The sequence below is a fragment of the Xenopus tropicalis genome, chromosome 8 (genome assembly GCF_000004195.4).
Source record: "Xenopus tropicalis strain Nigerian chromosome 8, UCB_Xtro_10.0, whole genome shotgun sequence".
Classification (NCBI taxonomy): Eukaryota; Metazoa; Chordata; class Amphibia; order Anura; family Pipidae; genus Xenopus; species Xenopus tropicalis.
Window position 1 is genome coordinate 38,887,296 of NC_030684.2, and position 23,539 is coordinate 38,910,834.

General features: G+C 38.8%; 1 protein-coding gene across 1 annotated transcript; it reads left to right on the plus strand.

Annotated features, from left to right (window-relative positions):
* Window positions 1–68: 68 nt before the first annotated feature.
* Window positions 69–21,130, plus strand: cenpi (centromere protein I). Its single transcript, XM_002939196.4, has 21 exons — window positions 69–180; window positions 1,539–1,697; window positions 2,920–3,057; window positions 3,518–3,636; window positions 5,928–6,035; window positions 6,310–6,358; window positions 6,680–6,726; window positions 7,731–7,820; window positions 7,900–8,037; window positions 9,074–9,226; window positions 10,083–10,203; window positions 10,383–10,471; window positions 11,335–11,449; window positions 12,070–12,134; window positions 13,491–13,585; window positions 14,307–14,439; window positions 16,473–16,597; window positions 17,950–17,998; window positions 18,091–18,324; window positions 19,507–19,548; window positions 20,533–21,130. Exons 2-21 carry the CDS (start codon window positions 1,595–1,597, stop codon window positions 20,674–20,676), a joined length of 2,157 nt encoding a protein of 718 aa, XP_002939242.2. The 5' UTR covers window positions 69–180; window positions 1,539–1,594; the 3' UTR covers window positions 20,677–21,130.
* Window positions 21,131–23,539: the final 2,409 nt, after the last annotated feature.

A 23,539-nucleotide genomic window follows, 5' to 3' on the forward strand; every position in this document is an offset into this window, starting at 1 on the left:
GTAGCCTCGTTTTCAGTTCAGCCGCTAGTCATAATCCTTCCCGGAAATGGGAAGTTTGCGCATGCGCACTAGGGAAGGCGCTAGGTTCGAATTGCTAGTGACGTTAACAAGGAGCCAAACTCTGTGCGCTGGGAATGAGCTTCATGGGGCTGTGGAGCGAACGGGGCGCGGTACGGCTGTGTAAGTATTGGCTTATTCTGTATTTCTCCGTCACGGCGGCAGCTCATTCCCATGACTGGTCTGATACAGACACGCCCATTTTCGCTTTTTTCAACGTTTGCGTCTTCTGCGAAAAGCCGCCTGGGGTAGCCATGGAGCGACTCCCTGGCAGTGAGCTGAGGGCAATATGAATGATACAAGGCGCACCGTCTGTTACTTTGTCATTCATCAGCTGGGGCTTACAGCCTGCTGCTCCGTTAGCTGCTGAGCTCTTACACGGTGTGATGGGAGCTGTAGTTCAGTGACACCTAGACTGGCGATCAGCTCAGCTAGACTGCAGTGGCATCTTTCTTTCCATGTCTTCCATTCTAGAATTCAGTCTATGTAGCAGGGTTCCCTGCAACCTTCTGTAAATAAAGCTGATTCTATCAATCTATACTCTTCCTCCTTTATGTGCCTTAATACTGATTGCTAATAAATGAAAGTCTTATAGGTCCCTAGGAATCTACCACTACATTGTGCAGGGGGGAAGGTGGACTTGGGGGCCAAAGGAATTGTGTTGCCTTTTATTCTCACTTTCTATTAATGGGCAGTGTAGGGAACTTGTAATGTGCAAAACCGCTTCGCAGTAAATGTGGCTGAATGCTGCATCCAAAATCTGGCCGGATCGGAGTAGTGCAGAAAGTGCTGGGATTCCACCAAATACTGGTTTATAATTGTGTGTATTTGAGGCTGGGGGAGGTGGAAGAATCCATATACATGGTGAGGGTAGCAAGAAGCTCTCCATCTGTGGTTGTATTAGATCAGTGATCCCCAACCAGTGGCTCGTGAGCAACATGTTGTTCCCCAACCCCTTGGATGTTGCTCCCAGAGGCCTCAAAGCAGGTGCTCATTTTTTAATTTCTGATAATGAGGCAAGTTTTGGAGGCATAAAAACCAAGTATAATGCTAAACTGAGCCTTCTGTAGGCTGCCAGTCCACATAGGGGCTATTAAGTAGCCAATTATAGGTCTTCTTGTTACCCCCATGAACCTTTTTTCATGCTTGTGTTGCCCTCCAACACTTTCTACATTTGAATGTGGCTTACAGGTATAAAAGGTTGGGGATCCCTGTATTAGATTGTAAGCTCTATGAGGCAGGGTTTTGCTTTCTAGTGTCTCTGACATTTAGCACTCAATCTTTAATGTGACTACTTTTTATTTGTTTCTATTTATTGCATTGGTTCCTGTTCTGTTAATGCATTGTTCTGCTGCACAGTGGTGCATACATAAGTAGCGCTATATAAATAAAAATAAACATACATAGAAACATCATACCATTGTAATGGTTTGGCTATATCTATATTTGCATGCCATAGTCATTTAGACTTTGTGTTTCAGAAAACCATTATATTCAGCCTCAGCACATTGGAACAATTAACAGATGAAGTCCAAATATGGAGCAGAAGCAACCACGGCGCAGCCAACACAGGGAGAGCATGAGGAACCAGGATGCCAATATACAACAAATGGAAGAGGCACTTCTTTTCTTAAAGAATGGTATGATCCTAGTTTTTGTTTTGACTTTATTATGTTATAGAAAAATCTGTTCTTATTATCCTTTTAATATTATTTTTTAGTATGTTGTTGTTTTTTATTCTTTGTGTTCCTATTCTGCCTTTTTCAGCTTTCAAATGAGGGTCGTAAGTTGACCTAAAAAACACCTATTGGTCTGTTTTATCTGTTTTTTTTTAAAGGAGAAGGAAAGGCTAAGTCACTTGGGGGTGCCAAAATGTTAGGCACCCCTTAGATCGCTTACCTTGTACCCTGGGCTGGTGCCCCTGTTAGGAGAAAAAAGCACAAGCCCAGGGTACCTGTAGCGAGCGCTTCCTTCTTCCTTTCTCTTCTCCCGGTGAAATCCGTGGGCCGGCGCATGCGCAGTAGAGTGAAAAGACGACTTTCTTGTTTAAGTTCGGCTTTTCATTCTACTGCGCATGCGCGCGCAAGCGAATAGGAAGTAGGAAGCGATTGCTGCTACCCCGGGCTGGTGCTGTTCTCTTCGTACAGGGGCACCAGCCCGGGGTAAAAGGTAAGCAATCTAAGTCACTTGGGGGTGCCTAACATTTTGGCACCCCCAAGTAACTTAGCCTTTCCTTCTCCTTTAAGTTGGTTTTTATTGGTAGATAGGCAGTACATATTATAGGCAGTGTAAATCCAATAATTAATGATACAATCAGTTCACTATGGGTACGGTATTACAAAGTTAGTCTCACAGCTGCCTCACAGAAGAATAAGTGTGCGAGTATTGGTAATCAAATTGTGTTACTTGTAATTTCAATAGTTAGCCATTACACACCAATATGTAAATGATACATTTATATTGCTATTAGTGGATCATTAGTGGAGGTTCCCTGAAAGCACTATGTACATCTGTTGTTTCTCCACAGGTAAAACAGAGAGATAGCGTTTCCATTATTGTGATAGTTCTTATTACTTTTTATTTCCTATGTTTCTTTCATACTCCAGTCCCTCATTTAAACCACTGGTTGCTAGGGTAGCTTAGACCCTAACAACCAGACATCTGCTGTAATTTCAAGCAGAAGGGCTGCTAAACAATTCAATGTAATTAAAAGATATAACAACACTTGCATATCGTCTCTGAATATCACTGTCTACATCATAATAAATGTTCTATCTAAGGGCTTAGCATTTACTACGCACTTTATTGGCATGTCTTGCACTTATCCTTGTCTAACTCTTGTCTGCCATTTCTTTTCTTCAGTAAAGGGCAAGGTCATTCTAAAGGAAAACCATACATTGATCAATCACATCTTTGCAGTAGAGAACTTTGGGTTGAAACATGGGATTCCTCCAGATGCCATCAATGTCTTGCTTAACCTGGTACTGAGTGGCAACCTTGGTAATTCAGTTACATTTTTTGTCATTTTATTTTTCTCTACATTATTATTAATTATTGCTTGCAATTTTGGGGGGCTCTCAACTATGCTATATGTCCCCTTTAATCCTTATTGGAGGCAATACAATTGTGTAAGGTTGATTTAATGTTTAATTTTTTTCTTAAGTGTTTATTCATTTGGACAACAAAACAACAGACAAACGAAGGAAAAATAAAGGCAGAAATCAAAAGCAAGCAATGTCGTACAGTGTTAATGCATGTCGCCATACAGTATAGATTGTAACTGAGTGAAGAACAAAGTGAAAAGGAAATTTTAATTCCCTCTATTTTGGCGGTAGAGATGATTAATTATAGAAAAGTTCTATATGAGTTATAATGTTTTATTCATGTAATGCACAAAGGTTGTTCTAATTTAGTTTTGTTTTGAAATTTATTGATTTAACTCCTTTTTTTCCGCCTCTAGCGGATTCTTTAAATGCACGACTCCTGAAATGTCTAATTCCTGCGAGTGAAGTAACGCAAAGCAGTATTATACAGGCTGTGTCCCTGTTCTGTGCTGGGAAATGTTCAGCCAACACTCAGGTAATTTTTGTCTTAGTTACCTAGTATGTGCAGTTCTGCAGTTATTGCTTTCCATTTGCTGTTCCCTCCATAGCTCTGGTTTCATAAAGGCTCTCTATCATCTATCAATATGCATATTCAAACGTATTCAGGTGTTTTGCCAATTCATCATTCTAATGATGACAAATTCTACATTAAAATGTTGTTGTGATATTTCTACTTAGCACCAAAACTCGGTGTGTGGGTTTTTTTTTGTTAATGGAGATGGGGGTGCTTGGTTAGAAAACTGGAGTCAGACCTGTAAATCTTACATTTACATTTTCCTATCATGTAGATAAATTGGGCACATCTCCCCCACTCAGACCACACCATTTGTATTGCATATATTCTCTCTGTTCACCAGCACCACCACATTTTCCTAAGACACATTGTGACATTTATTGCAAACAGCACATGTGCACTGTAAAGTTTATGTAGTAAAGAATGCAGGCTTACACAGGCAGAGCTTGCTTTTATTGTGCCCTGTAACACTTAATAAGCTGAGCTCAATAGAGGAGGGTAAGAGAAAAACACATGTTTTTCCAGCAGAATGCACAGCTAAAGCAAACTTTCTATGGAAACCAGCAGTGCCATCTCTCAAGTGGCTGCTAAACTAGAGGGTATGTTTGGTAACCTGAGTTGAGAGGAACTGAGCATGCTCAGTAGCCAAGAGCCAAAGTCACTTCATAAAGGAGGGGGCCAAGTGAGTTAGAGGAGGAGAATGAATTTGAAGTTATTAAGGGGATGCTGCAGCCTTAATATTAACAGGAATGGCAGGTATTATAAAGATTTCAAAGAAGCTGTTCACTGGTTAATAAGTATTCAAACCCCCTCACTTCAATATTTTTAGCAATACATGTAAAATTTAGGGTTAAACAGCAATAGTAATTTAACTAATATATAGCATGTTTTTTTCTGTATTAAACTGGCTTGTTTTTATGGTTTCTGCTGCAAAATCTTTCATTTATATTTTGTGACATTGTGTTTTGATGTTCAAAGACATAGTGGAATTTAAAGTGTTTTATACTCATTATAATGGTGTAACTGCATCTGCCTGCTCCAAAAAGCCATTTTAATATAGTGCACATAATCATATTATTCTGGTACCAACATGGTACAATGTACAATTCCTGAGCAACTGAATTAGTCCTTTGAACTCCTAAGGAAAGCCATAAGATTTCCCCCCCAGCTTTTTGCCATTCCATCCTTTTGGTGCAACCGGCTTACCCTTTTTTTGCTCTTATATATAATTGTGGATGTAGCATTTTGTGGCAACTCCCTTCTGTTTGGTTTCTTGTTTAACCAAACAGAAGGGATTTATTTGCTTTGTAGTTTAACTGTATATAGCAAAAACATCACTTTGACCAAAAAGATTACTGACCTTTTTCTTGTGACTTTATCTACTTTTTTTGGCAGAATGGAATAAACTAATGACCAATAGACCATTAAGATTAGTATAGCAAAATACCCCTTTTCAATATTAGTTCAATGAATAGGGCTTGTGCTGAACATACTTTTTTCATATTGTTTTATTAGGAAGCATATGGTTTTTTTTATATCTTGCATTAAAGGAGAAGGAAAGGCTAAGTCACTTGGGGGTGCCAAAATGTTAGGCTACTTTCTTCCTTTTTCTTCTGCCGGCGAAATCCGTGGGCCGGCGCATGCGCAGTAGAGTAAAAAGCCGACTTTCTTGTTTAAGTTCGGCTTTTCACTCTACTGTGCATGCGCGCGCAAGTGAATAGGAAGCGCTCGCTGCTACCCCGGGCTGGTGCTGTTCTCTCTGTACAGGGGCACCAGCCCGGGGTAAAAGGTAAGCGATCTAAGTCATTTGGGGGTGCCTAACATTTTGGCACTCCCAAGTGACTTAGCCTTTCCTTCTCCTTTAAACAGGGCAAAATCGAAAATAAAACTAGAGCAGATCATTATACAGAGGGCTTCTCAGGGGACTACTAATAAATGACTACTAAGAAATAACAATCCATACATCTAGGACTTGTGGATATTCAGCACAAGCTTTATTTTAACTAATGGTTAAATAGGAGGTATATTTCCCCTATTGAATACAGCACTATCTGCTTTCTTCCATTGCTGTGTAATACTTGAGGTTGTACTATCATGTGATGGCTTTACTAAAACAAGACTTCACATTACCAATGTGTGGGACACCCATGCTTTATATACTTATAGGGCAATTTATGCTATACAATGGTAAATTGTGCCCCCAAGTATGTCTTTCTGCATAATAATGAATATCTCTGATCCTTCTTTTGTAGATCATGTTCCTCCGATGGCTGATCACTGTGTTTGATTATATTACTTGCAAGGATATCCTCTCCTCCTTCTACAACTTTTTTTTCTGTTTCCTGAATTACGACAATCTGGTATGTCGTCCCATTTATTATTGCAGCGATTTGAAGCTTCAGAATTCAGAAATGTCACAAATGGGACATAGCTATGTGGGAGTAGGGTGTTGGTCAAGTTACGTTACTGTAGATAAGCTCTTTTGGGACAAAAAGTAATGTAGTCTATATATATAATATGTATATATATATATATATATATATATATATGTATATGACATATATATGTCAAATGTGTGGCATAAATATTTAAGATGTAATCTTTTAAACTCCTGTTACATTGTCTCCTTGATAGTGCCCCTACCTCTGCCATCTTCTGTACCTGCTTACTAAGAAGGATCATGGTAAGTGTGTAAAGATACAAGCCTTTCAGATTATTTAGGTAATATAGGCTTTTCTTTTGTCAGTATAGAAATCTACTCAAATTTGAGTTTAAACTCACAAAAAAACTTGAATCAAGGAAAAAAAATCAAACTCAACTATTGATAAATCTACCACTTAATGTATGGAGATCCAAATTATGGAAAGATCCTTTACCTGGAAAACTCCAAGTCCCGAGCATTCTGGATAACAGGTCCCATACCTGTACTCTTATGTATTGCTAGATAAACGTTTGCATTTTATGGTATTCCCATAAGATAGTAATATTTCTCTTACCTTTCTAGTGAGGCCTTTCAGAGTCCGAAAACTTATGGAGTTGCAGAATAAAAAGGTAACGTTGCTTGTTAAATAAGTTCAGAACAACACCTAAAAGGCCTTATATATTTTGGTAAATAGATATTTATGTGATTAATACATGTAAATTACAAATAGAAGAATATGCCCTTTTAAGGTTTTTAGTTACTTATATTTGTTGGCTTATTGACTACTGACGTGTTTTTATTTATATATAACATAATACACAAGAGCCACAAATATTCTGTAAATAATATCCTTATAAACATTGCTTTGTGATGTCATTGATTATAATCAGTGCTTAGAGATATATTATTCGGAACACATGATTCACTGAAATGTGTGTATTCTTATAAAGTACCTTATTGTTGCAACATATGTAACATACAAGTCACCTAAGAGTTCCATGACCTGTATAAAAACCTCCGGCCTTGTGCCTTTATATCAGTGGTTCTCAACCTTCCTAATACCACGACCCTTTAATACAGTTTCTCATGTTGTGGTGACCCCCCCAACCATAAAATCATGTTGTGGTGACCCCCAAACCATCGGAATTATGTGTTTTCTGATGGTCTTAGGAGAGACCCCTGTGAAAGGGTCGTTCGACCCCCAAAGGGATCCCGACCCACAGGTTGAGAACCGCTGCTTTATATGGTGATGAACTCCTTGGTGACTTATAATATCCTTGTATTTTACAGTAGGTGGTTAATTATTCATTACAGTAGTTATATATGCAGGTCAGGGGCTCTTTAAAATGTTACATTTAGTTTAAAAAAAACCAAAGCAGTGTCAAATCTGAGTGAATAGGGGACATTAGGAAGGGGATAGTAAGCCCATATCATATGGAGAAAAGGCTTTGAGATTCCCACATCTGGGGTAGGTATCATCAGATACTTTCCCCACTGAATAAACTACAACATTTTTATTTATATTTAAAAATGTATTCTTCCAATGAGATGGTGCTTTTATTACATTTTTAATTTTACAGCAGTTCCTCTCTAACACAGAGTCAAGCTGAATTACATAATGGGTTTTTTTCAGGGTTTACAGCCTCACCTCCTTGGCCTTCTTTCTATATATAAGATATTTTGTCCTGAGCTGGTCTCACTCACTTTGCCAAGCAGGTTTAAGGTAAGCCTATGGAAAGAGATCCTTTGGTGTGGGGGTTTCTCTTTTTGTATCATTACGTTAAGTTTTCACTTGTTTGCAGAGTTATTTCAAAAGTTCCCATTTTCTGTGGAGGATGGAGCTGAGAGAAATCGCTAAAAGAAATGCCGGAAACCCTGCTGGCGACTGTAGAATAATTCTTGGCGAAAAAGAACAAATCTTATCTCACTCTCGCAAAAGGGTGAGTGTCTGCATTTTCTCTTTTAAGCCAACTAAACAACACAGCATATAGGCCAAAGGCATTTAATGTGTACACCATTACAATTACATAACTGCTGATAAATCTGACCTTCCCTCAGACACTGTCGGGGCTTACATAGTATTTAAAAAATTAACATTTATACGTTGCAATAACTTTGTCATTTCTGCAGGTTAAATATTTATTATCTGTAGCAGGGGGACAGAAATGGGCAAAGATGAATTAAAAAAAGGACCAATCTGCAGAAAAGAGTGAGAACAATTTGGAGTGTATGGGGCTATGTAGTAAAAGGCACTAAGTTTGCCCAGGTGCAGTAACTCATAGTAACCAATCATCAGGTAGTATTTAGTGGTCACCTGTTTAAATGCGGACATCTTATTGGTTGCTATGGGTTACTTAGTGCATATGGGGACAGTGTCCATTTTAAAGAGCAAGGACAGATTAAGATGGGAGTGCCAATATGTTAGGCAACCTTGTATATTAAATCTCTAACTTCTTTTACTTTACACCATGCACTTTAGGAAAATAGGGAATTTGTGTGCTTTGCAACCTAGGAACCCAAAAATACCACAAAAGGCAGCCTTGGGAAATACTACCAAGGTGATGGCACCAGTATTTACTTAGTAGTAGTACTGGTTTAGGGAAAAAGTTTGTGATTAAATACATTTGGGGTTGCTTGACATATTGGCATCTACGCTTTATTTTCCTTTCCTTGTCAGTGGGAAGGAGATTTTAAGCAGCTGTTTTAATTGCACTGTATTTGAATTTGTAAATACAAAACCAAAAATGAATAATGGTGGATGGTAATGAGAATTTAAGCAGCTGTTTTCTTTACGCTGTATTTGAGCTGTTAAATACAAAACAATAAATTAATAATGGTGAGAACATATTTATGCTAAACAAGCAGTATGTTAACTGTACCTTTTAAGATGTGTATTCCAGTGTGAGATTTGCTATGCCCATTAAGCCTTTGTGAATTTGTTGCAAATATGTAATTGTCATTTATGATTCACCCCAGAAATGGAACAGTAATCCACTGCCGCCTGTACATAGCAGCATTTGGGGCAAAGGGCCTGTCCTTGCTGATAACTTGGTTTCCAATGAGCAAACGTTTCCTATAGAGAGACTGCAAACATTCCCACAGCTGCTGGACAACATCCATAGACTTGAGGTAAAACCCAGTGTATTAAGGACCATTGTGTATTTTTCCCTCTCCCAGACCTAAGGCATCTTTCGCATGAGTCTTTTGCCACATACTTTCCTGCGGTGGCTCTGCCTTGTGTTCTACTGCAAGAAAACACATAAGTAAACGCAGCCTGTGCCTTATGTTTCACCTGCATTCTGTGGTTCCAAGCTGTAAGTACAAACGTAGCAAAGCATGAAGAAGAAGCCACTGAAGAAGAGTACATAATGAAATGCATATGTGCAAGCCCCCAATGAATGACCAGAACCCTAATACATATTACATTGAATATATTTATATATATATATATATATATATATATAATGTGTTTATTGTGAAAAACGTCAATCTAACGTCTCGGCCGTATCCACAGCCTTTCTCAAAGCTGTGGATACGGCCGAAACGTTAGATTGACGTTTTTCACTATAAACTCCATTATTTTTTTTCCTCTAAGTCCTGTGAGTGCGGTATTTTGTTTCTATTGTCAACATTTGTATTTTTATACTGCACCCAGGCAACTATATTTTCTAAAAGACGTGAGTGCCTGCTCTCCTATAAACTCTGGAACAAATGCCTGGGTGCAGTACAACAGGTTAATGTAATCCAACGAAAAGACAAAGTTCCGCACTCACAGGTCTTATGAAAAACAAATCAAAAATTTATTAGCAAAAAGGATCTGACGTTTCGGCTGCCACAGACATATATATATATATATATATAATATATATAAACATTTAAGCGGGTTAGATGGGAAGCTACATTAGAGAGTAGTGGTTTCCCGAGAGTGAGAGATGTTTTGTTCTTAAGGTGCTGTATACTGACTGTAGTTTTCACTTATATTTAGCTGCCTGCTCAGATGGGCTCCGTTTTAAAAAGTCCTTTGTTGCTGCATTATGTCAACTGCATCAAGGATGACACCCCATTCCTGCGGCTAAACTACTGGTTGGCCTTTACATTACATGAAGGTAAGCATATCAGAGTTCATGCTGGAGTACCTGTTCACTGCCTGATGCTAATTGACACTTTTCGCTATGCAATAATAACCACATCCAATATAAAATACACTTTTTCTATTGCTTACCTCTGTTTTTCAAATCGCCATAATCACTTGTAACAAGGCTACTCATTTTGTGTGCATTCACAGAATGTGCTTGGTACAAAGGGAACAAGCGCAGCAAAGAGGAAATAGAGGCCTTTCTGGAGACAGTGGCCAATATGCAGCAGTTTTTGCAGGTGAGCCAAAGTAATCAGTTGGGATTGTTTTTATTTCTTTTCTTTCATTTTTGAAATATTGTAAGCTCTACGGGGCAGGGACCTCCATCCTCTTGTGTCTTTGACTCTTAACTTATTGCAACTGTATCCTGTATTTATTTGTGCTTATTGTTATACTTTGTATTTATCTATTTTAATACCCCTGTTTATATTAATGTATTCTACTGTACAGCGCTGCGTACATAAGTAGCGCTTTATAAATAAAGTTATACATACATACATACATACATACATTTTCTAACTTAAGATTAGTGACTGTAAGTAAATGCCTTGATTAAATTTAGCAGACCTTTCATCTATGTATTTGTACTTATCCTTATGGGCTGGAGCAAGCCATCAGTCAGTGAGTGCTTTGGGTCACTCTGGAAATCCACAGTGCCAAACTTTAAGCAGCTTGTTGCATAATGAGTGGTTACTGACTGTTGACATTGTTTCAGTTTATCCATGGATTCTGCCCAGTTCGTCTTTGGGCAGATTTGATGCTTTTGTATACAAACAGTTAAACATATTTCTTGGAGGAATATAGATTTTCTTTAGCATTCCGTGATTTATTCACTGCATCAATAAGGTTTAATGCTGTGTTATTTATTACATTATTGTAGTGCGCTGATTTGAGTATTTCACTCTGCTATGGTGGGCACCTTTTTACATTTTTTTTGTTGCCCAAATGTAAATGGACAATAATATCCATAAGTAATATGTATAACAGAGGAATATACATCTGTTGGGAAGGTTTCCATACCTGCTTGTAACAGAACAGAAAGTTACTGTGACACAAGTAATGTGGTTAATCAAACTTGCACTTGGTATTTTTCCTCACAAAGGAAGGGCTTTATAGCACTGAAGGGTTCCTTTACAAGAGTCTGCCGCACTGGAATGGTTCTCATCAATCCCACATCCTAGATCTTATCAGCTGGATTCCAATGAGCCCTTCTTCAGGTGGGTAGAACAATGCTATGTTAATATATAGAAGCATTTAAAGGAACAGTAACACCAAAAAATGAAAGTGTATAAAAGTAATTACAATATAATGTACTGTTGCCCTGCACTGGTACAACTGGTGTGTTTGCCTCAAAAAGACTACTATAGTTTATATAAGTTAGCTGCTGTGTAGTCATGGGGGCAGCCATTCAAAGGAGAAAAGGCACAGGTTACTTAGCAGATAACAGATAAACCCCCATTATATGGGGCTTATCTACTAGTTATCTGCTATGTAACCTGTGCTTTTTCTCCTCTTTTCCAGCTTGGATGGCTGCCCCCATGGCTACACAGCAGCTTATTTATATAGTAGCTTTTCTGTAGCAAAAACACCAGTTTTTTGCAGAGCAACAGCACATTATATTTTAATTACTTTAAAACACTTTAATTTTTTGATGTTACTGTTCCTTTAAAGGGGAACACCTAATTATACCTATCACTGTAATCTGTTCCTTCAAACAGTATTAATAAATAACATTTTTATATGCTGAAATACAGCAGGGGAGGAAAAAAAAAAAGCACTTACATGAATGTGCTGCTATAAGAAATGACGTTCATATATACAACTTTTGTCTTTTTAGAGATGGAGGAGCTCCTGTACAAGCCACTAGCCCAGCTCTTTATTTCATCTTCTGTATATTTCAAAGTGAGTAATCTCCTCGTCTTTAAAGTTTTGTAACATCAACACCTGATCTAATATGTGCCTTCAGATAAAATGTTAAAGCCTGAGATTAAATTAAACATGTCAAATCATTATTTCTGTTTTTCTTGCCATTACTGGGCAGCAAAGACCTCACTGAAGAGAGGATAAAAAAAATCAACTTTTGCCTCTTTGCTGTTTGAGAGCTCGCACACCCCTGTGCTAGTTTTTATTTCTGCGTAAATTATTTAAGTGGAACCTCCTTGGAAGACTTCTGTGCTCACAGCAGGTTTATTGCATTTTAGCAGCAAGAGGGCATCAATTTTCCAACATGGTTAAGCGCCCCTAATATAGTACAAGGGATACCTATTTCATATTAAAAATGAAATAAAAAAAAAATTCTCTTAAGTTCTTGGGCCATTCACATGAATATAATAATTCTTTAGCTGTTCCACCTGCTGGTCATTTTTCTGACTGTACAGTCAAGGAGCTTTTTCTGAGTTCTCTTTTCCTTCTGAACATGTTCTCTCTGGCTGTACAGTGGGATAATTGACCAGCAGGTGGAGCTGTTGTACCAAATTTATTATATTAGCAGTTTACAAACAGCTAGATTTGAAATGGAACTTCATGTACTCACCTAGGGTGCACTAAGAGTCCTCCCTCATTTAAGGAATGAAATATGGTGCAGTTGTCTGCAAATGAACTATAGATCCATTGAGTGCATTGTCCACCAAGAGTATTTTGCAAGAACACGGTTAAAAAAGAAATTGAGACTAACTGTTGAATTGTTTGGTAAAATGGTTGTATAGAATATATATAAATTAATACTAATTAGTTATACAGTGTACCTGTTTTAACAAGTGAGATAGCCGTTAACTAAGCTGCCTAGCATGGTCTCCGTGTTACAAACAAGTGACGTATTTATAAAAGTAAATAAATGATCCACATGCAGTGTAAATGACTAGTAAAAATGCATAATCCATTGCTGCCCAACAAGTGGTTTAGACTCCAGCATGTATTTTTGCTATTGCTTACTAATCAATCAAGCGATTTGTGGGTTTTACAGATGAACAGAGCTAAAGGCAGTACACTAACTTTTGCTGTAATAATGGATAGGGAAATGGCTCTCCTGTACTCACAAGAGTCCTTAGAAAGTACCTCCTTGATTTACCTACTTAGCTGTGGAAGGACAGTTTAGATAAACAAATGGCTTTTAAGGAAAAAAGTATAAATTTTGCTTGCAATATTTTGTATGCAGCAATGCATTTGTATGCCTTTCACATGTTCCCATATCCATCACAATTGCCCATTATTATTTATTTTTCTGCCTAAAAGTGACATGCTGATATTTTCTTTCTGCAGTGCAGCATTCTTGAGAGTCTAAAGGCACTATTGCACAACTGGCTGGTCTGGCACTCGGTCTCTGTAGAGCGAATACATACACAGAGCACAAACATGTAAGGCAGAACCAGTACCTAGTATATCTTATTTTGTAAGAACATAGCTATGTTGCAATAGATCATATAGTGTTATATGTGCGTCTTTTCAGTCTGTTTTACATGGGTTTAAATACTTAAGAAAAAAAAGTATACAGCTTAGTATGTCTAAATTAAACATTTTTAAGGGGTTTTAAGTCTATTTTGCAATCCATACAGCAACCCACCATCCCATACTGCTATCCTTATACACATATACTGCCCCACAGTCACCCCACATAAACTTTTTTGCAGGAACATGCGGCAGCTGAGGTAATGGCTTCTGCATTCTGTACTCTGCAGCTTGAGTTGCATTTAAAAAACAGTGCAGTTGGACACAAGGCAGCCCTGTAATGAATCCCTGCCATAGTAAGGTAGTAAATGCAGCTTATGTTCATTGAAGCTCCCAGGGGTAGTGTTTGAATGACACAAACATAAGTCACCAGCTCCAGTCCGCATCTCAATAACCCTGCCAGACCTAGGTAATGCTGAATTCATGGGAAAGGCATGGGTCTTTGTCCTAGAATTCTCTTGTAACAAAATATCAAATTATTATTATTTTGAGAGAGAAAAGGTTTTGGGATAAGGATACTAGAAAACCCTTCCAGTTTAATTGTTTCGAAGATATGGAGGTCTCCTAATTATATATGTGAACATTTTCTCTGCCATCTGCAAGTATTTGAAACGTGTTCTTTCCATTCAGGAACGGCACAATGTCTGGCCTGCTAACCTCTGTGAAAGATCTTATTCATTTTATTGGACGCCTTTCCACATTGGGACTGCAAATTCACAACAGCAATTTGCTTCTCCACTTTGTCCTGGATATCTATGAACTGGTAAGCTTGTCTTCCCTTTATACTTATAAGGGCCCATTCACACTACAGGCTTAGCTGCAATTATAATCTTTTTTTCTTGTTGGGAAAGATATTGGCCCACGTAGTCTGATCTCCATCTGTCAGTTTGTTTGAGGAGGTGGGACATGCAGCAGATTCTCTCATCTATTGTTTTTACATCAGTGGTTGTCCTGATCCAATATACACTTCCATTTTCCTAATCTAAATTTGGGCAGTTGAGATGCAATAAATGTCCCACATAAATATCTAACCTTAATCTGATGGCAATCCAGTTATGTGATGATAAATTGCTTTAAATATTCTCGCTTGCTTTAGCTTTAAGACTCTGTATTAACTTTGCCTCACAGAATGTGTAGGGTTCAATCTAAATGCTGCAGTTATTTAGTCTACTGATATAAATAATATCTGAAAGTAAAAAATTACTTGAAAATATTGATGGGCTTTTTTGAGCCACAAAGGTTTACTTTGTTTAAGGTAATCATCTTGAAAAAGGTATGTAATGATTATTAGCACTTTTGTTTCATATCAAAGGTCTTACCATATAACTGGCTACCAGGGCACAACAACTTTACCTGGAGTTACTTAAGCAAGCCCTCACCTGGACTATGACTGGCCATTTCATCTGTTATATAGTGAATATGACTCTAACTGAGCAGTTGTGGGATGAATTAAAATCCTTACTGTGAACCTGGCTTGATTGCCCAACCTCACTAAAAATGTATTGAGGAGATACAAATAAGAAACTAATACAAAAAGACAGAGGAGATAATTGGGGAAGGAAGGAAGTAACTTGAACTATCAGACGTATTAAGACAACTGCCTGTCCACCATCTCATTCCCAAACCAAGGGAATTAATATGAAGTTGGTGCTCCTTTTGCTGCTATCTACTCATCTGCATCAACTCTTCTGGGACAGCTTGCCATTGGAATATTGTTGGAGGGATTTGCGTTGGGCATTTGGCTCACAGTTGGTGCTTCAATTCCTCTCTCAGCTGTTTGGATTTAGATCTTTGCTGGTCAGTCAAGTTCTTCCACTGCTGTCTGAGCAAAGTCATTCTGGTCAGACCTCACTATGTGTATTGTGCCAAAAAACAGGAAAAGTCCTTTGTCAAACTGTTGCAACAAAGTAGGAAAGTGCACAGTAGTCATTACAGTATTACGGTTTGATTTCACTGGGACTGGGCCCTAGCACAAACCATGTGGGCAAAGAAACACAGAGCTACTTAGTAGCAGCTACTTGTCATGGTTACTAAACAACAGAAAATACCCTGCCATAGAAAACTGAGATACTGAGAACTGCCTCTGCTAAGGGTGAAGACACTCGGCGCAATGTTTAAAAACTTTAGCTGCCATAGGTTAATATAAGAGTTGCTGCAACCAATCGTGAGCCATTTGCAGCATGCCGATTAGTCGCCATGACTTTTTAAAATATCATGGCGACTGATTGCCCCAGGTGTCTTTGCCCAGAAAAGACATTTATCGGTAAATGATCAGCATTGTTCATTTTTGTAGCTACTACTAGTAGCTCCATGTGTCTTCACCCTAAAGAATATGCATGAGCAGGATTCCTCCTACAACAAATGTTATATATGAAATTTAGGTTTTAGGAGAACACTAAGGGGTATATTTATCATGCTGTGTAAAAAGTGGAGTAAAACATTACCGGTGATGTTGCTCATAGAAAACCAAATCAAAACATCTGATTGACTGCTAACTGTTGCCCTGGGAAACATCACTGGTAATGCTTCACTCCACTTTTTACACAGCAGGATAAATATGCCCCTTTTCTGCGCAAGAGACCATGGGTACTGACCATTACACCACTTCAGGCAGCATTGTGTACAGCTGGTGCGTATCCATGCGATTCCAGGGATAGGGTTTTTTCTTTTTAAGATCCTTGGTTAAAAAATAAGGGATATTGTTAAAGTGCCTTTATCTGTTTACCAGTGTGGTAGGCGTTTGTTTGTTAACCTATGATGAATTTTTATTTATAACTAAACGATTTCTGTTTTCAGGTTTCTGATATGTATGTAAAATTCTCGTTGCCCCTGGTAGTTCTACCCCCTCCCGGAGTATTCTACCCTGCACTGTTAAGCACTGATTGTGTTAACCTGAACCAGCTGTGCTACATAATGTACAGGTAGGTTGTCTTCCATGTTACTGTACTATTAAATCTAAGGGATATGTTTTCACCTGACACACTGACCACTGGATGGGACAAAATGCAGTCAGGTTTGCATTTGCTTTATGTAGAGGCATGCTGCCAATATAGGTATAGTGCCACTAAAAACCAAATGTAACAATCCAGCGGAACTTGCTGCAGAGCGGGGCTGAAAAAAAGATTTTGATCAGGCGACGTTGAAGGCACATACAGCATTCCATGCCTCTGCACCTTGCACAGAGAGAGGCATCTGCAGCTGAACTCTTCATTGCAAATATTTTTAGAATGCATATGGCAATTAAAAACAACATTTTCTAGACAAGAAGCCAGTGCCAAATAATTCTAATACAGTGTTTTAATCAAGGAACATCCAGTAACAAATTGGAGGGGACCAAATATTCTGCCTCTACTGCCATAGGCTTTCTGTTTTGTCAGATAAGTTGCCTACTACTGGATTGATTATATACACACATAGGGCAGTAGTGAGGGGAAATATTTTATGAAATATAAACATAAATAAAACCTGGTTGTAGTATTTGCAGTGGAAAATGTTAAGAAATCTGTATGTGTTTTAGCTGGTCATAGAACCTGAGCCTTTTCTCCTGCTTGAATAGCTACCCAGCAGCTTATTTATATAAAGTATAGAAGTTTTTGTAGCAAGCACACAGCTTTTTACCAGAGCAACTGGGGGTAACCCTGCATTACATTTTAATTACTTTAAAACCCTTTCAATTTTTGGTGTTACTGTTCCTTTAAGGTAGCAATAGGGGTATGTGCTCTGACTTGGGTTGCAACAATTTTGCTGAAATTTTTTCTTTATATTCTTTGTGTGGTTTCATTGGAATTCTTGCAAGTGGAATTGGCTGCATGTGTGAGCTATGTATGTTTATTTTTTTTTAAATATATGCCACAAGGTCTTGTCACTGTGGCTAGAACAGGGCAGTGCTAATGCTAAGCATACATTTCTGTTCTTCTGTACATTCTGCAAACTTTCACAGTAGTTGTATCTGTATTTTGACATCTGTAGTTACTAGAGCTCTGTGCTGACGTAGCGACAGTGCTACACTTCTACATAGTTGCACTTTTTGTAGCCTCTGGTGCAAATGGATTGAATCAAAGGACAAATTAAATAATGTTTATGCCACGTAAGCAGCAGAATTATGAGAAACAAGGCAATGTGCTGAAACAGAAGGGATATTATAAAGTGCTATATTGATATTTGTATTAGATAAATACAAAGAGCTAATAGAAAAATGTGTTTCTCTTGGCTTTGTAATAAATGCAATTTAGGTGAAGACACCTTCTTAATGACCTTATCTCTGTTTTTATAGGTACAGAACCAACTTAGTTACGGCAAAAACAAATGAGAGACAGATAAAGGTAATTGGGAACAAGGGGTATAGTAGTAGTAGTAGTGAAAGCAGTACTGTTGAGGTAACACAAACCAATCCCATGCTTACGTTGCATTTTAGGCCCAGATGCACCTGAATATTCACAGCCACACCTTTCAGGAGTTCAACAAATACCTGACTGCCATGGTGGGCTGCCTTTGGACTTCACAAGCATTTCATCAAGATACTCATCCACAGGGAATTCATCTGGAAACACACCTGCTTGAAAGTTCTGGGGTTTCAACGTATAAGAAAGCTTTCAATATAGTTTACCATCCAGCACTGATTGGATATTCAGTCCATTTCTATCATCAGGTAAGCTGATGTGGCAATATATATATTGGTGAGCCATGTATACCTCTCCTATCTTCTCTGTATTACTATTGTGTAGGACTGGCTATCAAAATGACAGCTTTAAATCACATAAATCAATTTACAATTCACTAAGTTTGGAGCTGTAGCAATGGTTACTGTAGGTTCTAGCTTCTGTCTTATAAACCCATAGCAGCCAATTTGTATGTTTTATGCTGGCTAGTGATTAAAAGTTTCATTAGACTTGCACCGAACCTTAATATAAATCCTGAAAAGAAAACCGGGGCTTTTTCTTTCTTTTCTGCACACATAAAGGTTTGCTCTTTAGCAACCAGACAGTGTAGGTAGCGTATTTAGCTAACTATTATGTGGACAGTGTATGCAAAAACCTACCAAATTTGCTGACGTCAGGTCTTAGGAAACTCACATTTTGCTTCAGAAGACCGTATTTCACATGTATTTGATTTGTTAGACAATGATTTTGCTAAAACAGCTGTTTAGAGCAAATCTATAGGCAAACACTAGGGGACCACCACCCCAAAACTGCCCCATTTGCTGGTTTTAAAAAGCAGAGTAGTACGGCAAGCTTGGAGGGCTCCATCTTGGACCACTTCAGGTCCTCTTCTATGTGACTCAACCTGGTGCAATGCCAGATGCCAAGCGTGATTTGCCAGAGGGTTAAACTAGTCATTCTATAAAGCATGTTTGGTACAGGTATCGGACCCCTTATCCAGAAAGTTCCGAATTACGGAAAGGCCATCTCCCATAGACTCCATTTTAATCAAATAATTCACAAAAATGGTTTCCTTTTTCTCTGTAATAAAACAGTACCTTGTACTTGATCCCAACTAAGATAATGATTAATCCTTATTGGAGCCAAAACAATCCTATTTGGGTTTAATTACTGTTTAATTTTTTTTAGCAGATTTAAAGTAGGAGATCTGAATTACAGAAAGACCCCTTATCCGGAAAACTCCAGATCCCGAGCATTCTGGATAACTGGTTCCATACCCGTACCTGAGCTTGATATGTTATTATCTGTATCTTAGAATCAGTGTAGTACAACAAGTGATGGTAGTTTCTAAAAAATAAAAACTTCTCCAAAAGCTTTAAGTTTATCTTTATCAAAAAGGCCATCTGAGCAATACGCCTTTGTCTTTAAGTTGCGCAATTTTTATCTTACAGGTATTTTCAAAGGACAAGCTGTTTCGTCTCCAGTCGATAAAGGTAATACAATTTCCTGAATTTTTACCCTCCCGGGCAAAGTGTGAAATATCTATAGACAGACTGGAAACTGTATGCAAGAGATGCCAGTTATTAGGCATTTATAAAAATCATACTTAATTATTATTTGAATACTTATACTGTGTATATTTTAAAATTGTTCTTGTGCTCTCGTTTATTTAAAGGAAAAGTAACACAAAATTTTTAAGTAAAAAAATCTATTCTACCCTGCCCCAACAATTGCCCTATCCTGCACACCATTTACTGTATTATTTTGAATGCTTTAATAGATAATACCTTTTAAAACTTGGCTTCCGGTCATTTGAAATAGGGCGATATGGCGATGCAGAAGCAGAATAACTATGCGATTGATCGATCCTTCTTCCCTGCATCGCCGCATCGCCCTATTTCAAATGACCGGAAGCCAAGTTTTACCAGGTATTATCTAATAAAGCATTCAAAATAATACAGTAAATGGTGTGCAGGATAGGGCAATTATTGGGGCAGGGTAGAATAGATTTTTTACTCAAAAATTTTTAGTGTTACTAAAGGACCAAGTGGGGGGAGGGGAGTGAGATTGGAGATGGGTGTAACAATTTGGCAAAGCATAATATTTAGTTTTGCCAATATTCAGCCAAACAAAAATATTTGTAAATTTGCTGCCAAAATACAAGAGCCATGTTGCAGAAATGAATTGGGGTTTCTCTCTGGCCATTTGCTATTATACAAGAGAGAGTTACCTGTGCTGCCTGTGTTGTGGTTTGTACAAATGGTGCCAGACACAGATAGAATGCAGGTGGATGCAAGTAATAGAGATGAGGAAGGTTTTTGCAGGGTTGCTGTGTTGAGTTTTATGTTACCTAGAGTAGTGGTTGCCTTTTGCATACATTTTTATAATATAAAAGTATTTAAACCAATCTGGTCCTGACAACTTAGAGCTGCAGAAGAAATAGATTTTCAGTTCTTACCTTTTTCTCATTTCTTTAGGGTCGGCTGTGGAATAAGTACCTAGATTTTCTCTACAGTCAAGGACTAAATGGTCTTAAACTCTTTATTGAGAGCAGTGTGAACCGCCTGGCTAGTAATTCTCAGCAGCAAGAGCCATGTGACCTCCTCTTGTCAAAGTCTTAAAAAACTTAACTTTGCACTGTCTGTCTGGGAGTCTTTTGGCCTGAATCCGGTAGTTGGTTAAAACCACCATCCTACGATAAAAGCGGGCACTCGTCTTTGGAAAGGACCACTTTTCATTCTGCCAAAAAGACACCAAGGAATGGGCTAATAAAACTAATCATGTATTATCCATTTGTTCATTTTACTCCTTTTTTACAGTCTAGGTGACCCCAGAATGGTTTCCGCTAATGCCTAAATTTGAAGGCCATACAACACATTTTGAAGTATATGCCTTTTCCTTTTAATTTTCAGGGGATAAGCTTGCTGGGTAAAGTGTGAAGGCCTTCAGCGTAAATATTTGGCTATTTTTTTATAGAAGAATTCACATGTAAAACTTTTGCTTATGTATATAGACTGTATGATGCTGTATGTGTGTGTATATAATTGTACAAAAATAAATGACTTTTGCCTTAAATGTGTTTTACGTGGTATACTGCGTTTAGTACCTTATATGTATCAATCTATACACAAGGCTTATATACCTTCCCTGTGTGTGCCATACTCTGCCTGCCCTACGCTGCCTGTGTGTGCCATACTCTGCCTGCCCTATGATGCCTGTGTGTGCCATACTCTGCCTGTCCTATGCTGCCTGTGTGTGCGCCATACTCTTCCTGTCCTATGCTGCCTGTGTGTGCGCCATACTCTGCCTGCCCTATGATGCCTGTGTGTGCCATACTCTGCCTGCCCTATGCTGCATGTGTGTGCCATACTCTGCCTGCCCTATGCTGCCTGTGTGTGCCATACTCTGCCTGCCCTATGCTGCCTGTGTGTGCCATACTCTGCCTGCCCTATGCTGCCTGTGTGTGCCATACTCTGCCTGCCCTATGCTGCATGTGTGTGCCATACTCGGCCTGCCCTATGCTGCCCGTGTGTGCCATACTCGGCCTGCCCTATGCTGCCCGTGTGTGCCATACTCGGCCTGCCCTATGCTGCCCATGTGTGCCATACTCGGCCTGCCCTATGCTGCCCATGTGTGCCATACTCTACCTGCGGTAGGTGAACCTGGCAGGGGTTTATTCTGGGAGTTTTTTTTTTTTTTAACCATTGAGTTTTATTTAGAAACAGATTACAAACATAGTTTCCAATCAGGACATCAAAGGAGAGATCTTATGGTACAAAGCATAAATCAAACTTTTTGTGACATTACTTTTGATTTGATGGATCTCGCTGTAACATTACATACCCTGTAATTCTGAGTTCCACTGTTTTTGTACTTTATACATCTACATTTAACTACTACCTTAACACAACTATAAACTATGCATTGCCAACGCTTGTTCCTAGATTTTCTAAACCAGAATGGTGGGATGGAGGGGTCATTGTGTGGTTGAGGAGGGGGATCAACACTCGTTTTTCGTTTCTGATACTAGGTTGCACTGTTATTGGGGTGATGTCAATTTTCTATGTTGTGTTTGTCTAGCCACAAGGACCAAATTTTCTCAAATTTATTTGGGGATCCTCTTCTGATATATAGCAATCTATAAGTGGGCATTGCTTGATTGACTTGGCTTACCCAGAATTGTAAGGATGGAGCTGAGTGGGCTTTCCATTTCATTGTGATAGACTTACGGGCATATGCTAACAGAATAGAAATGAGGGCTCTTTCCGCAGTTGTTGGGGCTAGATCAGTGATTTGGTTCCGGATGGTGTTACCGTAATGGGGGCGCTGGTTAGATCAGATATATAGTCTGCCACCTCTGTCCAGAAGCTCGCTATTTTGTTGCAGGACCAGACCATGTGGATGAAGTCTGCTGGAGATTGGTGGCAGCGGGGGCATTTGTCTACCTGGGATGGAGATATCTTTGCTAGTACTTTGGGTGTGATGTATGCCCTGTGCAAAAATTTATACTGTATTAGCCTGTCTCTTGAGGCCACTATATAGTCAAAGATTGAGTCAAGGGTTTCCTTCCATTGCTCTTTATTCATATCTGGTATATCTATTAGCCATTTGTTATAGAGTTTGTTTAATAGGGTATCATTTGCCAGTGTCAAGAGAGCATAGGAGCGGGAGAGGGCCTTGGCGTGTGGGCAGTTGTGTGCTTGTTCTTCTATTCGGGAGGGGGTAGTTTGTACGATTGTTCCTTGGAATTGTGCGTGTACTGCATGTCTCAGTTGTAAATATCGGAAGAGCATCCTATTTGGTAGGTTGAAATTATTTTTTAGGGTCTGGAAATCTAGAAGTTTGCCTTCCTTGACTATATCTTGTATATACTTGATTTGGAAGTTAGCCCATAGTTGGGGGTCTGGTATGGTTTGGAGGTGCTGTAGTTTGGGGTTACACCAGAGCGGTGTGTGTTCTGAGCAGTAGTTTTGTGGTTTGGGAAAGAGGCTGAGGGCGGTATTCCAAGCCCATACTATTTCTTTCATAAGTGGGGTTGCTTTTGGGGTGTAGGAGCAGCCCCTATATAAGAGGTTCTTTAGCTCTTCGTATGAGCCCACTGTCTGGGCTTCAAGGCGTGTGGCCGGGTTGTCTAGGGTTGGTGCTGCCCACCAGTTTGCAGTGGTTAGTTTTGCAGCTATATAATATAGAAAAAGATTTGGGGCTGCTAAACCCCCCGCCTGGGTTGGAAGTTGAAGTTCGGCTATGCTGATTTTTGGTGTGGAGGGGTGCCAGTATAGTTGTATAAGGAGCGCCCTGATTTTGGTGAAAAAGCGGTTTGGTATTTTTGTGGGAGATTGTCTAAATATATATGTAAATTTTGGTAGTATTACCATTTTAAAGAGGTTAATGCGGCCAATGAGGGATAGAGGTAGGCGGGTCCAGGACTTCACTTTCTGTTCTACTGTCTGTAGTAGTAGGTTTAGTTCCACAAATTTATGAATA

Coding starts and splice junctions, on each gene's coding strand:
- cenpi (XM_002939196.4), top strand. CDS start 1,595: ATGGAGCAGAAGCAACCACGGCGCAGCCAACACAGGGAGAGCATGAGG. Junction 13,586..14,306: donor CATACACAGAGCACAAACAT/GTAAGGCAGAAC, acceptor CTTTCCATTCAG/GAACGGCACAATGTCTGGCC. Junction 17,999..18,090: donor CAAATGAGAGACAGATAAAG/GTAATTGGGAAC, acceptor GTTGCATTTTAG/GCCCAGATGCACCTGAATAT.